The sequence below is a fragment of the Oncorhynchus clarkii genome, unplaced genomic scaffold (assembly GCF_045791955.1).
Source record: "Oncorhynchus clarkii lewisi isolate Uvic-CL-2024 unplaced genomic scaffold, UVic_Ocla_1.0 unplaced_contig_5711_pilon_pilon, whole genome shotgun sequence".
Lineage (NCBI taxonomy): Eukaryota > Metazoa > Chordata > Actinopteri > Salmoniformes > Salmonidae > Oncorhynchus > Oncorhynchus clarkii.
The window spans coordinates 1-21,008 of NW_027258176.1; the positions used below are offsets into that span (position 1 = coordinate 1).

A 21,008-nucleotide genomic window follows, 5' to 3' on the forward strand; every position below is an offset into this window, starting at 1 on the left:
AGTGTTGGTCCCATGTTTCATGAGCTGAAACAAAAGATCCCAGAAATGTTCCACATCACCAAAATATTATTTCTCTCAAATTTTGTGCACACATTTGTTTACATCCCTGTTAGGGAGAATTTCTCCTTTGTCAAGATAATCCATCCACCTGACAAGTGGGGCATATCAAGAAACCGACTCAACAGCATGATCATTACACAGGTGCACCTTGTGCTGGGTACAATAAAATGCCACTCTAAAATGTGCAGTTTTGTCACTCAATGCCATGGTTGTCTCAAGTTGAGGGGGCTTGCAGTTGGCATGCTGACTGCAGGAATGTTCACCAGAGCTGTTGCCAGAGAATTTGGCAGTACGTCCAACAGGCCTCTCAACCGCAGACCACATGTATGGAGTTGTGTAACTTTTGGATACAGATGTAAAGTATGTATAAAAGATAATGGACCAATATTCTTTTCAATAAGATCATCTTTGAGAACAAATATCTATAGATATTATTACAAATGTCTAAAATTAATGTTTGAGTCACTCCAATAGCATAAGCCATGACAAATGTGTAGAATGGCAGGAAATCAGATTTAAAATTGCACATTTTCGTCTCCGCTACATGGCAAATTGTGTAGAAATGTCAAACACCATGGCCACGCCCCTGCCACGCCCACCACCTAAGCCCAATTTGATCCAGAAAAAAAAGTATTATTATTCTACATCACACAACACAGCGTTTCTCAAACTCAGTCCTGGGGACCCCAAGGGGGGCACATCTTTTTTTATTCTAGCACTGCACCATTCATTCAAATAATCAAAGCTTGTTCATGAGTCGATTTATTTAAATCCGCGGTGTAGTTGTAAGGCAAACTAACCGTGGGTCCTCAAGACTGAGTTTTGGAAACGCATAACATGTCTTCAATAACATGGACACACAACTTTCCCATTCCCAGGTGATCAAAGAGCTCAACAAGTGCCGTGAGGAGAACTCCATGCGTCTGGACCTGTCCAAGCGTTCCATCCACATGTTACCCACCTCCATCAAGGAACTCACCCAGCTGGCAGAGCTCTACCTGTACAGCAACAAGCTCCAGAGCCTCCCCTCAGAAGTGGGCTGCCTGTCTGGCCTGGTCACCTTAGCCCTGAGTGAGAACTCTCTAACCAGCCTCCCAGAGTCCTTGGACTCCCTGAAAAAGTTGAGGATGCTGGACCTGAGGCATAACAAACTGAGGGAGATACCGGCGGTGGTTTATCGGGTGACGTCGCTGACCACACTGTACCTGAGGTTCAACCGGATCACGGCGGTGGAGAGGGACATCCGGAACCTGGCGAAGTTGACCATGCTCAGCATCCGTGAGAACAAGATCAAACAGCTGCCTGCCGAGATAGGTGAATGAGGGAGGGAGATGGGGGGTTGGGGTGAGGAGGGAAATGGGAGAGAGCGGTGAGTGGAGGGAGGGATATGGGTGAGTAGGGGGAAGGAGTGGGAGGAGAGCGGGAAGGAGCGTCATCCATGAGAACAAGATCACAGATGAGTGTTGAGGAGGAGGAGGGAGGGAGTTGAGGCTGGCAGATTGGGTGATGACGATGCATCGTCATTTTTGCCTAACATAAGCCGGGGGCGTGCACACACTTTTGGCCCTGATTTTAGCTGTCCCAGACAAGTTTTTGAGATCGCAGACAAAATCTTTTGAGAACAGTGTTCAGCAATAGCCAATGAGAGCTCGCCAGAGAGATGATGATGTTGCATCACATCACCCAGAATGTGTGGACTCCAGCAGGAGTGATGACGACTACTACTAGTATGCGTTTGTACTTGCCTTTAACCAAAGCCAAAGTATCAAATCGTTACAGCTCTGAAGTTCACTACCAGTGTTATTCAATTCCAAATGTATTGGCTAGATATTTCAACTCTGTATGGCAAGCGTGAATGTCTGACTGAAAACGTTTGAGGCTTGTCTGAGCCACATGGTTTAGTGTGCGCACCACTACGTTAGCCAGACAAAAAACTACTACAGGAAAGACGTTGGTTAAATGTGAGCAGCTCAGCGACGTTAGGATTTTGAAAGTCGTCTCGTGTAAACCCGGCATTACAGAAGACATTGCTGCAGTGTTGTCAATAAGCTAAAGCCATCAGCTAAACCAGTCTTTTAATAACTCTGATTGCGCTTCTTGTCCAGATTAGTCACGTTTGTGTGTTGACTGTTGTATTGGCCCTGCCTCTCTGCAGGCGAGCTCTGTAACCTCATCACCCTGGACGTAGCCCATAACCAGCTGGAACATCTACCCAAGGAGATCGGCAACTGCACCCAGATCACCAACCTGGACCTACAGCACAACGAGCTACTGGACCTACCAGAAACTATAGGTGAGACTGACCGGGACCTCAGCAGTCAGAAATGTTCTCTCCTCAATGCAATCATCTGCCTATACTCTGCCTACAGGATACCAATACTGACACAGCTGCACAGTGCACATTCTTAACTGTACATTGTGACGATAAAACATTTGAGAATTGTCATTAATTGTATAATCTACAGTTTTAGGAACTGCAAGTGCTGGTATTTAAGATAAGATGGTACTTTATTGATCTCCCAGAGGGGGAATTTGATTGCACCAGACAGACAATACATACTTACATTTCATACATTTGAAATGCTTAACATGATATCTAATATCTGACTTTGTTGATTGTCATTTTCGTATTTAACTGTCTCGTTGCAGGTAACTTGGCAAGCATAAACCGCTTGGGTCTGCGGTACAACCGGTTGTCAGCCATCCCCAGATCGCTAGCCAAGTGCAGAGAACTGGAAGAGCTCAACCTAGAAAACAACAACATCTCCGTGTTACCAGAAGTGAGTGGTGCTTTTATTGATTGCTGCATTTAATGGTATTGTTAGGGATATAGCATATATATCTACCTCCTTCTCTCTATCCCAGGGTCTCCTGTCTAGTCTGGTGAATCTGACCAGTCTAACCCTGGCGAGGAACTGTTTCCAGTCCTACCCGGTGGGAGGACCCTCCCAGTTCTCCACCATCTACTCTCTCAACATGGAGCACAACCGCATCAACAAGATCCCCTTTGGAATCTTCTCCAGGGCCAAAGTCCTCAGCAAACTCAACATGAAGGTAAGGATGCTGTCCATTGTTACGTGTTGTTATCCCCTTCCCTCTGTTTTGATGACTTCTAGTAAAGTGGACCAAGACGATAGTCCCAGACATTATGTAGGCAGGACAACATCTTTCTTCTGACGTTAACAGTAGATAAAGGGCCTCATTGCCAAAATCCCGAACTATCCCTTTAAGCTTGACAATGGTTAATGATGGTGGCTCAGGTAAAGAGGTGACATTGTTCAATAAGGTGTTGCTCATCATGTCGTCTTTCTGTTCTGGTTCTGGAATTGTTGTCAATGTCATCGTTTTTTTTTCAGGACAACCAGTTGACGTCTCTGCCTCTAGACTTTGGCACGTGGACCAGTATGGTGGAGCTCAACCTGGCCACCAATCAGTTGACAAAGATCCCTGAGGACATCTGCGGTCTCGTTTCGCTTGAGGTGAGGCCTAGATAGAATTCCCAGATGGGATCTTTCCTGAGAAATGTGGACTTACTACTTTTCTGATGCCGTCATCAATTCATACATTATTCTGAAGCTAAGCAGGGTTGGTCCTGGTCAGTTCCTGGATGGGAGACCAGATGCTGCTGGAAGTGGTGTTGGAGGGCCAGTAGGAGGCACTCTTTCCTTTGGTCGAAAATAATATCCCAATGCCCCAGGGCAGTGATTGGGGACACTGCCCTGTGTAGGGTGCCGTCTTTCGGATGGGACGTTAAATGGGTGTCCTGACTCTCTGAGGTCATTAAAGATCCCATGGCACTTATCGTAAGAGTCAAACCGTCAAACCATCACGGTCACCTAATAATCCCCAGTTTACAATTGGCTCATTCACCCCCCTCCTCTCCCCTGTAACTATTCCCCAGGTCGTTGCTGCAAATGAGAACTTGTTCTCAGTCAATTTACCTGGTAAAATAATGGAAAAATAAAAAATAAAATTCAAACTGACCAGAAAATCTAAATGATAATCACTCTCCCATTTCAGCATACAGTATTAGGTTTGTAACACAAGCTACAGGTTGTGACAGTTCGCTTCAGTGTTCTGAAACATCTTGTTTTGTTCACAGGTCTTGATATTGTCCAACAATCTTCTCAAGAAGTTGCCACATGGTATTGGCAACCTGAGGAAACTACGGGAGCTCGACTTGGAGGAGAACAAGCTGGAATCGCTCCCGAATGAAATCGCTTACCTGAAAGATTTACAGGTTTGATACTATTACGTTATTTCCCTACACTGTCACGTAAGCATTTAGGCCTATCTTTAACTAAAATGTGTTGAGTTATAAACGATTCAAAGACCACTAACAGATGTAGTGATACCGTAGTGCTGTGATGAGTCATTTCATTGACACAAGTAATCTTTCTTCTACTTTTAAAGGCCCAATGCATTAAAAAAATAGATTTATATATACACTTTATAGTGCCTTCGGAAAGTTCAGACCCCTTGACTTTTTCCACATTTTGTTACTTTACAGCCTTATTCTGAAATTGATGAAATTGTTTTTTCCCCTCATCAATCTAGACACAATACCCCACAATGACAGTTTTTTTTACGGAAGTATTCAGACCCTTTGCTATGAGACTCGAAATTGAGCTCATGTGCATCCTGTTCCAATTGATCGTCCTTGATATTACTACTCCCGAGTGTTGCAGTGGTCTAAGGCACTGCATCTCAGTGCTACAGGTGTCACTACAGACCCTGGTTCGATTCCAGGCTGTATCACAACCGGCCGTGATTGGGAGTCCCATAGGGCGGCGCACAATTGGCCCAGCGTTGTTAGGGTGTGGCCGTGGTAAGCCGTTATTGTAAACAAGAATTTGTTCTTAACTGACTTGCCTAGTTAAATAAAGGTAAAATTTAAAATAAACTACAACTTGATTGTTCACCTGTGATAAATTCAATTGATTGGACATGATTGGGAAAGGCGTATATAAGCCCCCACAGTTGACAGTGCATGTCAGAGCGAAAACCAAGCCATGTAGTTGAAGGAATTGTCCGAAGAGCTCAGAGACAGGATTGTGTCGAGGCACAGATCTGGGGAAACCTGGCACCATCCCTATGGTGAAGCATGGTGGTGGCAGCATCCTGCTGTGGGGATGTTTTTCAGCTGCAGGGGCTGGGAGACTGGTTGGGATCGAGGCAAAGACGAGCAGAGAGATCCTTAATGAAAACCTGGTCCAGAGCGCTCAGGACCTCCAACTGGGGCGATGGTTCACCCTCTAACAAGACAACGACCCTAAGCACACAGCCAAGATGACACAGGAGTGGCATCGGGACAAGTCTCTTGAATGTTCTTGAGTAGCCCAGCCAGAGCCCGGACTTGAACCCGATCGAACATCTGGAAAGACCTGAAAACAGCTGTGCAGCAACACTCCCCATCCAACCTGACAGTGATTGAGAGGATCTACAGAGAAGAATGAGAAACTCCCAAGCTTGTAGCGTCATACCCAAGAAGACTCAAAGCTGTAATTACTGCCAAAGGTGCTTCAACAAAGTACTGAGTAAAGGGTCTGAATACTTATGTAAATGTGTTATTTTCTAAAAACCTGTTTTTGCTTTGTCATTATGGGATATCATGTGTAGATTGAGGGGGGGGGGACAATTGAATCTAACAATGTGAAAAGTCCAGGTCTGAATACTTTCCGAAGGCACTGTATATACAGAAATACATGGACCCCTTCAAATTAGTGGATTTGGCTATTTCAGCCACACCTGTTGATGACTGGTGTATAAAATTGAGCACACAGCCATGCAATCTCCATAGCACAACATTGGCAGTAGAATGGCCTTAGTGTAGAGCTCTGACTTTCAACGTGGCACCGTTATAGGATGCCGCCTTTCCAACAAGTCATTTCGTAAAATTTCTGTCCTTCTAGAGCTTCTACGGTCAACTATAAGTGCTGTTATTGTGAAGCGGAAATGTCTAGGAGCAACAGCGGCTCAGTCGTGAAGTGGTAGATCACACACGCTCACAGAATGGGACCGCCGAGTACTGAAGCGTGTAGAGCGTAAAAATCATCTGTCCTCGGTTGCAACACTCACTACTGAGTTCCAAACTGCCTCTGGAAGCAGCGTCAGCACAAGAACTGTCGGTCAGGAGTTTCATGAAATGGCTTTCCATGGCATCTGGAGTGGTGTGAGTGGTGTAAAGCTCGCCGCCATTGGACTCTGGAGCAGTGGAAACGCATTCTCTGGAGCGATGAATCATGCTTCACCATCTGGTAGTCCCCATCGAACACCTTTGGGATGAATTGGGAAGCCTACTGTGAGCCAGGCTTAATCGGCCAACATCAGTGCCTGACCTCACTAATGCTCTTGTGGCTGAATGGAAGCCAGTCCCAACATCTAGTGGAAAGCCTTTCCAGAAGAGTGGAGGCTGTTCTAGCAGCAACGGGGAGACCAACTCCATATTAAGGCCCATGATTTTGGAATGAGATGTTTGACGCGCAGGTGTCCACATACTTTTGTATTTCCACACTAAGGTTGGCATAATGCTGTGAAATTGTAAAAAATGATGATAATGCTCTTAGTGTAAGAGCTGTTTGAAAAGACCGTCTCTAAAATGTAAGCCTGTTTTGGTGGATTGGAGTTTGGGCCTGACATCCCCAAGTGGTAAATGAGTTAATAGACCAATAAGAAGGAGTCCCAGAACAATAAGAGCAATCTTTCACTTGTCCCCTCCCCACTCAGACCACTCTGACACTCCTAGCACCATTTTTGCTGGAGAAATTGCTCTTGGATAATAATCTATTTTTATTTTTTATTTATTGAAAACAATTTGATATGCTGCATTGGACCTTTTTAAATAAACCATTTTATATCTCCAGGGTTTGAACGATGGAGCTCAGAATCATTTATTCACCAACGTTTCGACAGCTAAGCTGTTTTCATCATGTGATATTGACATTCCATTTTTGCTTGTATCCTATCAGAAACTAGTGTTGACCAATAATCAGCTGACCACGTTGCCCCGTGGGATCGGTCACCTCACCAACCTGACCCACCTGGGTCTGGGAGAGAACCTGCTGCAGCACCTGCCAGAGGAGATCGGTAAGTACATTTTACCTCATACCACTGGGTACTGGTCTGTTTCTGCTGAGACCACTCGTTGTACTCTGTCATTTGCCAAATATACAGAAAGACTGGTACCCAGGCTACAAACAACTCGGACTAGGAGTGAATCTCAAAAGTACTTCCTTGATTCCTTCCATCCTCACCTGAACTCCAAATGTCATCGAGAAACAAGGAGCTTATTGGAGGAGGTCACAAGCTTTCATTTGGATACAGAATAGAGAGAGAACTACATGTGGTCCTTTGTAGGTCAGTTGGTAGACCATGGTGCTTGTAACGCCAGGGTGGTGGTTAGATTCTCGGGACCACCCATACTTAAAATGTATGCACGCATTTATTTCACCAGGTAGGTGAAACCATTATTTAACCAGGTAGGCAAGTTGAGTACAAGTTCTCATTTACAATTGTGACCTGGCCAAGATAAAGCAAAGTAGTTTGACACGAACAACAACACAGAGTTACACATGGAGTAAAACAAACATACAGTCAATAATACAGTAGAAAAATAAGTCTATACGACTGACTAAGTCGCTTTGGATAAAAGCGTCTGCTAGATGGCATATATTACATATAAAACGTAACTTCAGCTAAACAGTTTAATTAGCATATTTTAGCCCCAGCAATAATTACTGTATGTACCTGATGTCTGTGCCTCCAGGTAGAATATAACACTCCTGTATCCTCCACCCCTCCTCTCCCTCCATCCCTCTCTCTATCCTTTCCTCCCTCCTTTCTTTCCATCCTAGGTACACTGGAGAACTTGGAGGAGCTGTACCTCAATGACAACCCCAACCTGCACAGCCTCCCGTTTGAGCTGGCCCTGTGCAGCAAGCTGTCCATCATGAGCATCGAGAACTGTCCTCTCAGCCATCTGCCCCCGCAGATCGTCGCCGGGGGCCCCTCCTTCATTATCCAGTTCCTCAAGATGCAGGGGCCCTACCGGGCCATGGTCTGATAGGGCCCGGAGGCCAAGATTGTGGTCTGAGGGCCCAGAAGGAGGCCATGGTCTGAGAGCTGATTTGATGGCAGATATACCAGGCCCACGCAAGGCCCATGATCTGACAACGGACCACGCCCATAATTGGATAGACCACGCCCATATTCTGAAGGCCGACGCCCACCCAATCACTTACCTATCCAACTACGTGTGTCATACACTGTAAAAAAAAAAAATTAAAAATACATCATAACAAAAGCAAACTAAATGTACAAAAAGAGGAAAACATTTTCGGTTCATACATTATCTATCTATATGCGGAAAAAAACTAAACAAGTACATTTATATTGAGACTGTGCTCCAGCGTTTCTGTTGAGGAATCATAGCCATTTAGAAGGCCAACTTCTCCAATATTTTATTCCCGAATCATGTAAGACAAAACTTAAAGGGTCATTACACAACTTTTATTTTTTTACATTATATTCATTAATTCCAGCACCATATGATACATAAACTGTTTTCATACATATGAAGACACTGGTATAGTGCTGGAGGTAATGAATAGGAGATGGAAAAAGTGGTGGAATTGCCCTTTAATATCTCTACCACCTTTTGCCAAATCGGATCATGTATATTGAGTAACAGTGAGCTAAAGTGGCTATGATTCTTTTAACATAGAAACCAGATTCCCAATGCCAACATATTTACAGTAATTAGGTATGTATATTAGGAGAGCTTAGGATACAACTATTGTATGCAAAAATATTTGAAACTTTAATTTTTACTGCTGCTGCCATTATCAATGTTCATTTTGTCATGTCTTTTTCTTTTTGATATGTATATATTTTTTTTACCACTCGACTAAAGATTTGTTATCGTGAGGTTTGAGGTTAAAGAACAAAGGTCTAATGTTGTTTTTAATTTCACATTAATACGTAAAAAAAACAGTGCCTATATGCCCGGGAAGTCCACTGGTTTTTCTGACGCTCTAAACACAATTGTCCATTATACAAAGGTATCATTTAGTTAAACAAATTGTCTTTCTAGAATTATGGTGTGTTTAAAAAAAGACTTTTTACATTTGTTTTATATTAGTTCTGTCATAGTTGGATGACAATGATTCTATATATTAAAGCGGTAAAGTATACATTTGAATCAATGGCGTTCGGAGGTTTTAAATGTAAAAAATAAGCAGTCATCTTTAAACCGTAAGCTAGTAATATATAAAATACATGCGAAATCTTTAATGCTTTAAAAAATGGACTTAACAAGTTTGACTCAAACCTTTCCAAAATAGGCAGTAATGTTGCCCTCATGTTTTAAGATATAAGATTTTGTTTTTGCTTTGAGAAAAAAAAAAAAAAGTTAAACTGTAAAAAGACAGGTGATTAGATAAGTGATCTGTAGTGATTTTTATATATTCTATAAATACTGATTGTTGCCTTGAGTGCAATTGAGTCATTGTAATGTTTACTTTTTTGCTATGTCTTCAGTGTTGGGGCTGTCATACAACGTGGAAACGATTGACCAACAACAACATATCAGGAACGTTGAAGGAAAGGTGTCAATATAACTAATGACTAACGTTGCCATGGTTACGGTCGTTAAGGTATGCCAAAAACACGAATCAAAACCCATTGTTGTCATTTTACATCCAGTTTCTTTGACTGCTTTTTTAATACGCCTCTTCACGAGATCTGAAAGTTTGTGTTACTTGGCTTCCTTTTTTTTTTTTTTTGTCCCACACTGTCCCAGCAATGATGCTGTTCTTATGCACTTTCTAAATGACATTGGCATCATCCTCTTTTAACAATGACAATATCCTTATCTCCATGGTTACGTTGAACTGGGGCATTTTTGTTTCACAGTGAAGAAGTATTTTATCTCTTTGAACAGTTCATCATGTATATTTTATAATGGTGTCAAATGAATATTAAGGATGAGATGACAAGCTCAAAATAAATCTAAACTAGTAAGTATGTGGAGCGTCGAATTCAGACGTTTTGGCTTTCGTCCTATCAATCTTGATGGAAAATATTAGCTTGAACTGTGTATGTCCAATAAGGGTCTTATTGATATGTTTAAAGATGTATTAAAGTACCCCATATCTTGCTCATATGTACTACAAGCAAAAATGTTTTGTCAAATTATTGCAATTCATTGAGATCCACATTGTAAAATGTAAATCATTTTCTGTTACTATAATTTTTTTGACACTGTATTGGGTTAGTATTATATCATGTGACTGTACATTAAAATCCCAACTAAGGTAGATCAAACCAAAAGCTTTTTTGGTTTTGGAAATGAACGTGTTGCGTCCAAGCTTTGTACTCAATCATCTTTTAGTATTTATTTTCAATCAAGTGTGGGTCTAGTTTTTTGGCAGCAGCTTACGATTAGTGTTTCGATGTGGGTTGTGGACTGCTAAGAAAAACGAGGCCTGGGCAGAGCACACACCCAGACAAAATGTATTGCTGCTTCTAATCCTACCAGCAGAACCTGTTGCTGCTTGAAAAATATGCTGTAAACGATTGATGGGGCGGGAAAAGTGAGATCTATCCTAAACAAAATCAACATCGACATACAAGACTCGTACAGTACACTGGCTGGGAAGATTGACCTCTGCCCTTGACCTCTGAGTTTGGGGTCACATGAGGTCTGGTGGTTTTCAAACAGATCAAATTGTTTGGACCGACGTACAACGAGGAAAAACCACGAGGAAAAACGAAGGTGCATATTTGAGCCTATAACGACGCAGTTACAACACAATACTTTTTTGAAAAGACAAAAAAATGTAAAAAGGGCTTTCTTCTCGTTCACGCTCAAAGAACACCACCAGAGGCATTGTATTCCTGGTTTTATATTTTAAAAAAGCTTCGGAATAAATCAAATTTTAAAAAAATGTTAATTGTTTTTGGGGATTGGTTGTGTATTTATGTTTTAGCTATAAACAAAATGGAATCATTGTGAAAATGCCTTCGGTGAGATGTGCATTAGGGTATGCAGCGAGAGAAACGCTGTTATCCCGTATAATGTTGAGTCTGTTTTTGTTCATATTTGTATCTATGTGCCATTTGCAAGGTGAGGGGTGGATGACTGACGTATGTCTAGAGAACCTGAGACATAATCGTCATTATTCAGAAAAGCATTTATCAAAACAAGGAATGTAAGTTAAAACACGCTTTTTGGAAAATAAATGTGTGACAGTCTAGGTTTGGGGGTGGTCATATTTTGTATTGTATCTGAGGTTGATGACGAAGAGGTATTGTTCTGATGCATCCTAATGATTTGGAGACGACTAGGTGGTGTTTATTTTTCAATCGTCTGATTTTGGGTCATAAAGTGTAATAATCATGGCCATTTTTATTTTAGCAAAATGTATTTTGTGTCTCAATCCCTTTTCTTGCCTGACTATTGTGTAGGAAACTAAGCATGTTGAAAAATCATTTGTCATGGTTTTTGTCTGGGTTGGAACTACGTTGGTGTGGCGAGTCGTTGTGTATATAGAACACCAGCTAATGTTGCTACTATTTGGTATCTGCAAAAATGTTTCCTGTAGATTTTTTTTGTACATTTCACAGTATTTGAAACATTGTGCAGCCAGCAATGCTTTACCTACCTATTCTTTATCAAGCAGCCTTAACTGGTAAACCTTTTTGTTATTAACCCTTCTTTGTGTCTGTAGTAGATAACTTTCATTTTCTGTCCTTTCTTGCTCTGTGCATGCATATTTTAACCTGACCTGATGATTGATTGACAGTTCACATAAGCACTCTCCAAACTGAATTCTATGTTCAGTTTCATTATTCTGGAACACTAGTGAGCAATAGTGAAACAACACAATTCAGTTCAGATTCCATGCTAGCTACAGGCCACCCCAAACAATCCCTATACCAGTGGTCTCCAACCCTGTTCCTGGAGTGCTTACTGTCCTGTAGGTTTTCGCTCCAACCCTAAACTAACGCACCTGATTCTAATAATTAGCTGGTTGATAAACTGAATCAGGTTAGTTACAACGGGGGTTGGAGCAAAAACCAACATTCATTTGACTTCCTTAAGTCGTGCACCAAGCATCACCTCTCCCTCAATTTTCACCCAGTCAGACCTTTAGTCACTTGGCTCTTTTTACTCACGTAAAACAGAAAATCAGTTTGATATAAAATGCTTTCCCCAACCTTTTATGTGACCAGTCACCTGACCAGGAAAAACTAAGGCTAATATTGTATTATTGGCTACAATAACCATATGGCCCAGGACCCCTTCCCCCCCTTCTCAGGTCACAGCAGGGTTAGGAATAACTCCTGGCCCTAGGCCTATACATAACAAGTGAGTTGACTGTTTAATGGTCAGAAATGAGATTGAGCGACTATGTTCCAGAACTAGAACACCACGTTATTTTTTAAAGGTTCTCTTTTCTGTCTACCAATATGAGTACAGTATATGCAGACGTGACTACCTGACTACGGTGGCCACCATGGTCCAAGTAGCGTATGTAAGAGAATTGGAAAAATGGTGACATGACATATTTATTTGACCTTAACATCCTACTGGTTAGTACCGAGAGACATGCCTTTACTAAATATTACTTGGCAAATGAAATTAGAAAAATGATTTGTTTGCTTGGTTGTAAATGACACAATTTTTAATCAAAGCCGACCCATTGTAAAGAAAATTATTCAGACTCAAGTTTGCAAAATGGGTGACAAACTGCAATGTTTGACGTTCTGCATGTACATACATCTTTTTAATTAATAAACCTATAAACATTTACAAATTGAAAAAAAAAGTGACTTGTAATTTTTTTATTTTTTTGCTTTCACCAAAAAGTACTGCAAAATGAACATGGTTGGTTGTTTGCCGGTCACATTGAGAGAGCAGAACAGAGCTGCCTATGTCCTCAACTAATTCCTATTTCTGTCTTTGTTCTTTTTTTCCCTTCTTCTCTGTAACTGAATTTGTATTTATTTTCAAAACACATGAAGCAGCATTTAAGCCAAGAGTCCTGCACAGTATATGACCTTTTAGCAATGATTTGCACAAGCACAGCAAGGGCACAATTTCAAAATCCCAATCATACAGAAGAGAATGGCACTTAGACTGTTTACACAGGCAGCCCAATTCTGATCTTTTTTCCCAGTAATTGGTCTTTTGACCAATCACACAAGATTTTTTCACATCAGCTCTTTTTCAGAGCTACTCTGATTGGTCAAAAGACCAATTAGTGAAAAAAGATCAGAATTGGGCTTCCTGTCTAAACGCAGCCCAAGTGTCTATCTCAAAGTAAGAGTGCTGATGTAGGGTCCGTTTCACCCTCTCGATCATATTGAATAAGATTATATGGACAGGTGGAGACCTGATCCTAGATCAGCACTCCTACTGTGAGATGCTTTTTGAACTGGCCCAGGGTCCCACCTGTCCATGTAATCTTATTCAGTATGATCTAAAAGGCAAAACTGATCCTAGATCAGCTGCACACCTACTCTGGAACACTTGATATGTAGGGTGCCCAAACTTGTTGCCTGAAGCTAAATGAAAAACTAAACTCATATAGTCTTTGGATTGTTGCTATACCGTCTAGGCCCAGAATGTTTTCTGGGCTACGTAGATTCTAGAAGCATTATCTACATTATCCGGCCCTAGCTACATTGTCTGGCCCTTTTGCTAAAGGTAAAAATGAGTTCAGTATATATCTTTGGTAATGAAGTGCATTCAATATCTCTGTCTATTATAGACAGCAGTATCAGCTGGAGACCTTTGAACAGTATGTTAGTCAGCAGGGATCCATTTCAATTCAGTTAATTCCTGATGTTTGCTGAAATTACATAGAGGAGCATTGAGGGGAATTGGAATTTTATTTTGTACTTCTTGACTTAATTTAAAATGGAATTGATTATTATCATGTTAGTCAGTTAACCACCCCCCCCCCCCCCCCCCCCTTCCTATATTTCAAAAAGAGGCAATATTGTGCCTTTTTTTATATGTTCAGGACTGGGCTGTTCTTTCTCAAATGTCTCTTTTGTACCTAGAAAAACGTGTCGTGTGTCATTTGTTGTCATTCGAGTGTACAAACTTTATCATTTCAGAATGTTCTGATGTTTGTATATTACTCCCGTTATGCCTGCACAACGCTTTGGTTTTCATTTTCTATTTGAGGTTTTCCCACTATTTGTCAAATTGTGGAATTTAAGCTCTGAAAAAAAACTGATAAATGTACTTTTAATCCAATTAATTGTAATGTGCAGTTTGTTACTTGTTCAATATAAAGAAAACGGTTACCCTGTCTTGAATGTATAAATGATGTTGTATGGATGTGTTGTTCTTTCAAATGAGAAAATATAACTGACCACTATATCAGTTTCCCGGCCAAAGATTAAGCCTGGTCATGGACTAAAAGCTAACTCAATTAGGCTTAATTAGTGTGTGGGAGACTGCCCCTATATTGTCCAATTGGATAAAGCGATAACAAATTCATAGACTGGTAGTGTCTTGCTGTTTCAATACAGTCTTACATTAGTTCAATATCTTCCTCTTATTTCACTTATGGCACATGACCGTTTATCCCAAATGGCACCCTATACAATGCACTGCACTACTTTTGACTAGGGTCCCTAGGGTTACGGTCAAAAGTAGTGCACTATATTGGGAAAAGCGTGCCATTTGGGATGTATACATACAGTAAAGCTACGTCAGACTGACCAATGAAAGGTCTAAACCGCAATCGAAGAGCAATAACAGGCACGTAGAATATCTACATGACTAACTTTGTGTAGAGCTGTAGTCGAGTGGTAACATTCATGGCACGTGTACAACTCCCCACTGTTCAATCTCACATCCACTCATTCTTCTGTACTGATGCTTCCCTGCCTCCCACTCTGTCTCCAAACTGTCTAAATAAAAACGATATATACATAATTACACTTTCTATTTATATGGATGGGTACGTCTGACTTTGATTCAATATTACAGTTGATGAATTATGAATAAGTAGATGGATGTGGTCTGTGTAATAAAACTGGAAATTGTACTTCTCAATCTCGACACGTTCCATTCTATTGCACCTGTACCCAGAGAGGCTAAAACGGCTCTGCCTGTCCCAATACAAGAGCGTCCCCTACTGGATCATTGAAAACATGGTCCCTCACATCTCGACTCCAGTCAACATCAATTACTTTCACCCTTCAACTTCTAAATGTATTTGAATTCTAGTCAGATTGAGGTTTTTGACTGGGGTTTCAGAATACATTACATTAGACATATTACAAGTGAGGTACGTTTTTTTCTCTTCTGTCTTGTCCTTTGCCATTTAAGCCACCACGAGAAAATTGAGAAAGTATCTGGTAAAGTAACTGGTAAAGTATCACAGTACTTCATGTGTCATCTGAACTGGAAGTCCAAATTTGGACTGCACTTAGCACGTGATGATGATGTTGCATCGGAGTACATTACAATTTAGTGCATTAACCAAATACCTTGCCTAAAGATTTACCTAGGATAGTCCTTTCTTAACCTATTTAAATCATGTCAAATATGTGACGCTTTTGCATTTTTAAAAACGTTTTATGGTAGAACAGAAGTTGGAAGCACCTATGGTCTTATTAGAAAAGGTAAACGTTAAAACGCATAATGGTTCATATTGTTTTCAGTAAAAGCATAGAGTACTATGTGGTATAATTCGATACTTAACGGTAGGTTTTACAATCCTGAATGTCACATAACATCAGTGGTGAATGCGCGCCTCAGGCTATTTCTTCCAAAGCGAATCCGAGAGAGACCGACGCCGGGCGCGGAAGCTTTTTCAGAAGACGACAGGTGTCACTGTGTCCTCGCGCTCCATCCGCACGCTGACGCATGATCACTAGCAGTGATGTTTACTCAAAACACAGGATTCCGCTGTCATATGATATCACACTAACAACACCTCCCTCCACTCCCCAACTACACATGATATGATAGAAAAGCTTTATACTGATAGAAGGCTATGTTATTGAAAGCACCTGTTCCAAAATGGAAGAGTGGCTAAATTGGGCATAGCCTACCTCTTGGTGTTATCACTCTTCAAGTTGATCCAATGCGGTCTGTCTCAATAACATATGTTACAATATGCAGAAATCGCTCTGCCATTTCCTGGTTGCTAAAATCCTTATAGCCTCATTTTTAGTTTGTGACAAAACAAGCAATTGTATCATCTAAACTGCTATGAAATATGTTTTCAATAGCCACAAATATTGTTTTTTCAGTTGTTTGAAGCGGGTGTGCAAAACCGGAAAAGAAATACACGAAAACTAAACTTAAGAACAGGAAGCATAGAAGTAGTGCACATGGAACAGATCTATCGCTTCTTAGACTTGCTTTCAATGAAAATGACAGATCTGTAACTCACATTTCGCGGTCGTCCATCAATATTGATCCATCAATGATCATCACATGGGCTGACATTTGTTATTTTACCCTATAGGCTAACTATTAACCTTAGGCTAAAGCCAATGTTAACTGGTCAATAGTTTACTGCTTAGTCTATCTTACCATTGACTATGAACCCCAGCCCCTTTCGTTTTTTTCTATATCGTTTTAACAGTTTTAGAATGGTTGGTGTGACAATAAATGGTGCTTGAAATGGGTTGGTTCGTGAACGGAATGGAGTTGGCGCGCGCCAAGTAAATAAAAAGCCTGTGTTTAATTTCCACGTGGTGTAGGCTCCGGGTGCTGCTATAGCAACCCAGTTCTGGGAGGTTGGGGTTATAAATAGAGGGCGTGGCAGAACTGAGTTTGGAGCCGCCAACAGTAGCATAGTAGGGCGATAGTCTCCACTGATAGAACCGACGGCGGCAGCAGGAGCAGCAGCCACAGGATAACGTGATTACGGCTCTATTAGCTCTCCGCTAGTGAGACAGACTTAGATACAGAGCTGTGCAGAGGAAAACTGACTGTGAAACCTTAGCTCGCGCTCGTCCATGGAACACAGAAGAGATGCGTGAGAAGCCAGCTGATTCGGGTAACTGACCTGCATGAAGAAGTTGCTCACTGTCCATTCTATTGTCGGCCACTCAAAAGGACCCAAGTGACACAGCACAATGCTTGAGGTAAGAGTTATATTTAGTGTGTACCTGCTATATTCTTGGAAAGTATAACTAGAGAGTTATGTTGTATTTGTGTAAATTGACAGTTAAGGCATCTCCAGTTCCTGCTAAAATTCTTACTTCTGCACCTCCTATTTTTCAGATGAAGTGACAATCAGCTGTATTCAACCTAAACTGTTCTTGATCGACCAACATGCAATGGAGCGAAAAATAACTAAAACAAAAACACTGAAGAGTCCCACACCCTCACTTTCCAGTCTTCCAGTTGCAAACTACATGGTCTCCTGGATGACATTTGCTGACCTTACATGATTGGATCCCTGAGGATCTAAGGAGAATCAATGGCGGGGTGGGATAACATGACGAACGTGACCAATGAGACTCTTACAAGCACGACCATCATGAGCAACATGACCAATGAGACCATCCTTTGGGGTCCGCCCTATAGCCTCCAGATCTCGTTGCCCCTAACGATCCTGGTCGGGATGCTCATCCTATTGACAGTCTTCGGCAACGTCTTAGTGGTCATCGCTGTGTTTACTAGCCGGGCCCTGAAGGCCCCTCAGAACCTCTTCCTGGTTTCGTTGGCGTCGGCGGACATTTTGGTTGCGACCCTGGTCATTCCCTTCTCCTTGGCCAACGAACTCATGGGCTACTGGTACTTTGGTAAAGTCTGGTGCGAGATCTACCTTGCACTGGACGTTCTCTTCTGTACGGCATCCATCGCCCATCTGTGTGCCATTAGTCTGGACAGGTACTGGTCAATCACCAAGGCCATCGAGTACAACCTGAAACGGACACCGCGCAGGATCAAGTGCATCATCGTCATCGTGTGGGTCATCGCCGCTGTGATCTCGTTCCCGCCCCTCATCAGCATGGAGAAGGAGAGCGATAAAGAGGAGGGGCCGGTGTGTAAGATCAACGAAGACAAGTGGTACATGATCTCGTCCAGTATCGGCTCGTTCTTCGTGCCCTGCATCATCATGATCCTCGTTTACATCCGGATCTATCAGATCGCTAAGAAACGGACGCGGGTACCACCGGGCGACCGGAAACTCAAAATGGCGGCCTCAGTGTCGCCGGTGACGGGCAAGAAGGAGAACGGAGCTGGGGGAGTCGGAGGTGACCAACACGCTTGTCACGAGAAGCTGAACGGAGAGCAAGGAGACAGAGAGGGGGATGAACACAGAGGAGAGGACGAGAAAGAAGGGGAGATAAACGGCGTGGACATGGAGGACTCCTCATCGTCTGACCACCAGGTCAACAACCCCTGTTCTATCAAGAAGAAGAAACACACGGCTAAAACCAAACTGAGCCAGATCAAACCAGGAGTGGACCACCCGGCGCTGCCTAAACTGGTGGTGAGACAGAGCTCTAAGGGGAGTCGATGGAAGGGGAGACAGAACAGGGAGAAACGTTTCACCTTCGTCTTGGCTGTGGTCATTGGAGTTTTTGTCGTTTGCTGGTTCCCCTTCTTCTTTACCTACACTCTGACGGCGCTCTGTGACTCGTGTTACATACCTGACACACTGTTTAAATTCTTCTTCTGGTTCGGCTACTGTAACAGTTCAGCCAATCCCATTATCTATACAATCTTCAACAATGACTTCCGAAGATCTTTTAAAAAGATTCTCTGCAGGGATAACCGAAGAATGGTATGATTAGACTTGGGACTTTTTGGTTGTTTGTATGTTTTTAAAAAATATATAAATTGTTATCGTGCATGGTCGGATCCGTGGCTTTAAACAAATAATGTACCTACCTGTGACAAAACATCTACATGTTTTATGTTGCAAAGGCTTTTGGGGGAAAGACTAAAACCCACTACAGTACGTGCAGTAAAAGCATCAAAATGTTGTTTTTCCAAAAGGTCGACAGCACTACGCCACACCTCAGCTTGGAAACAAACTATCCTGTGAATACAGACTTTAAAAAAGCTCAACCATTCCAGCCACGTTCATTCAACCAATGTTTTTCTACAGTTTTGTGAATGTTTGAATCACAATATTGGATAAACGTGGCCAGGAGTATGATACTATATGTAGTATTTTATGATATGATGTTGAAATAATTGTCTCTTTCTGAGCCACCTTGGTGTGTTCTATTCATTGTTATTGAAACACACAGCCATTTCATATGATATCAAGCTACAACTGGGAGAATGGGTTACCATAGTTATGTTAAAGAATAAACATCTCCCAATGACCATTGTCATGGTTTCTGAACTCTTATATGAACGTCAACTCTGAGATGACAGCATCACAATAGTATACGTGGTCACACACACACACACACACACACACACACACACACACACACACACACACACACACACACACACAGACAGAGCAGTGTTACTTCTGATGAAAATAATAATAATGCCTTAAGTTCATAGCTAGGGAGAGAACACAGACAATGGGATCGGGAGAAAGAAGTGAGACTGATCATTGTTCATGAAAGAGCTGAAAGACACTGCTTCAGTGTGAGGACAGGGAATATAGTGTGTCATTTCAGAAGTAGCACACTGTATAAGGAATAGCGTTCCATTTTGAACATAGCCTAGCAGCTGTAATCAAAGGAACAATGTTAATTCCCAGTCTGTTCAGACTGACACACGCACACACACACACACACGCACACTGGTAGTTAGGCAGTTATGAGAGCAGGTCTCATCCATGTTGCAGAGTAACGTATCATTTAGAGTTCCACGTACCGCCGCCTCACGCATCATTAAACCCAGGATGTGGATCTAGCTGGCTCATCAAACCAGAACCTGATAGACTGGTCATGGGCAGAACACTCACAAACAAACACACACTCTCTCTCGCTCTCTCTAACTACTGAGCTCACATTTAAAGAAGACATCAAATGAATGTTAGTCTAACCCTAGCTATGAATGTTAGTCTAGCCCTGGCTATGAATGTTAGTCTAGCCCTAGCTATGAATGTTAGTCTAGCCTTAGCTATGAATGTTAGTCTAGCCCTAGCTAGGAATGTTAGTCTATACCTAGCTAGGAATGTTAGTCTAGACCTAGTTATGCTAGTCTAGCACTAGCTATGAATGTTAGTCTAGCCCTAGTTATGTTAGTCTAGCCCTAGCTATGAATGTTAGTCTAGCCCTAGCTATGAATGTTAGTCTAGACCTATCTATGAATGTTAGTCTAGCCCTAGTTATGTTAGTTTAGCCCTAGCTATGAATGTTAGTCTAGCCCTAGCTATGAATGTTAGTCTAGCCCTAGTTATGTTAGTCTAGCCCTAGCTATGAATGTTAGTCTAGACCTAGCTATGAATGTTAGTCTTGCCCTAGTTATGATAGTTTAGCCCTAGCTAAGAATGTTAGTCTATACCTAGCTCATAGAGGAGCACAGCATGGTTTTTAAATGCCAATATCGTCTGTGTGAAGATATTGGCTATGTTCCCTCATTTTCAGGCAGAGAAACAGACCATAGACCTTTTTTGTAGATTTTTTACTCCAAACAAGCCACCACGCTCTGTGTTCGTTCACTTGGGCCACATAACAAGAACCTCATATGAATCAGCTCAACTAACAGACCTGCTGGTAAGTCTACAGCCCTCCCTACACACGCACGCACACACACACACGCACACACACACACACACACACACACACACACACACACACACACACACACACACACACACACACACACACACACACACACACACACACACACACACACACACACACACACACACACACACACACACACACACACCTCATGGTAATAGATCAACAAACCTGAGTGCTCATTTGTCACCAAGAGGGCCCAACCAATCAAAATAAAGGAATCAATGTCACCCTCTTTC

General features: G+C 42.0%; 2 protein-coding genes across 2 annotated transcripts; both read left to right on the top strand.

Moving 5' to 3' along the window:
- Nucleotides 1–911: 911 nt before the first annotated feature.
- Nucleotides 912–10,408, top strand: LOC139395909 (leucine-rich repeat protein SHOC-2). Its single transcript, XM_071143220.1, has 8 exons — nucleotides 912–1,374; nucleotides 2,216–2,353; nucleotides 2,710–2,840; nucleotides 2,926–3,114; nucleotides 3,417–3,539; nucleotides 4,163–4,300; nucleotides 7,029–7,146; nucleotides 7,914–10,408. The coding sequence occupies exons 1-8, from the start codon at nucleotides 912–914 to the stop codon at nucleotides 8,120–8,122; spliced, it is 1,509 nt and encodes a 502-aa protein (XP_070999321.1). The 3' UTR covers nucleotides 8,123–10,408.
- A 6,511-nt stretch (nucleotides 10,409–16,919) lies between these two features.
- LOC139395908 (alpha-2A adrenergic receptor-like) lies at nucleotides 16,920–19,389 on the top strand. Its single transcript, XM_071143219.1, has 2 exons — nucleotides 16,920–17,184; nucleotides 17,324–19,389. Exon 2 carries the CDS (start codon nucleotides 17,523–17,525, stop codon nucleotides 18,840–18,842), a length of 1,320 nt encoding a protein of 439 aa, XP_070999320.1. The 5' UTR covers nucleotides 16,920–17,184; nucleotides 17,324–17,522; the 3' UTR covers nucleotides 18,843–19,389.
- The last annotated feature ends 1,619 nt before the right edge of the window (nucleotides 19,390–21,008 follow it).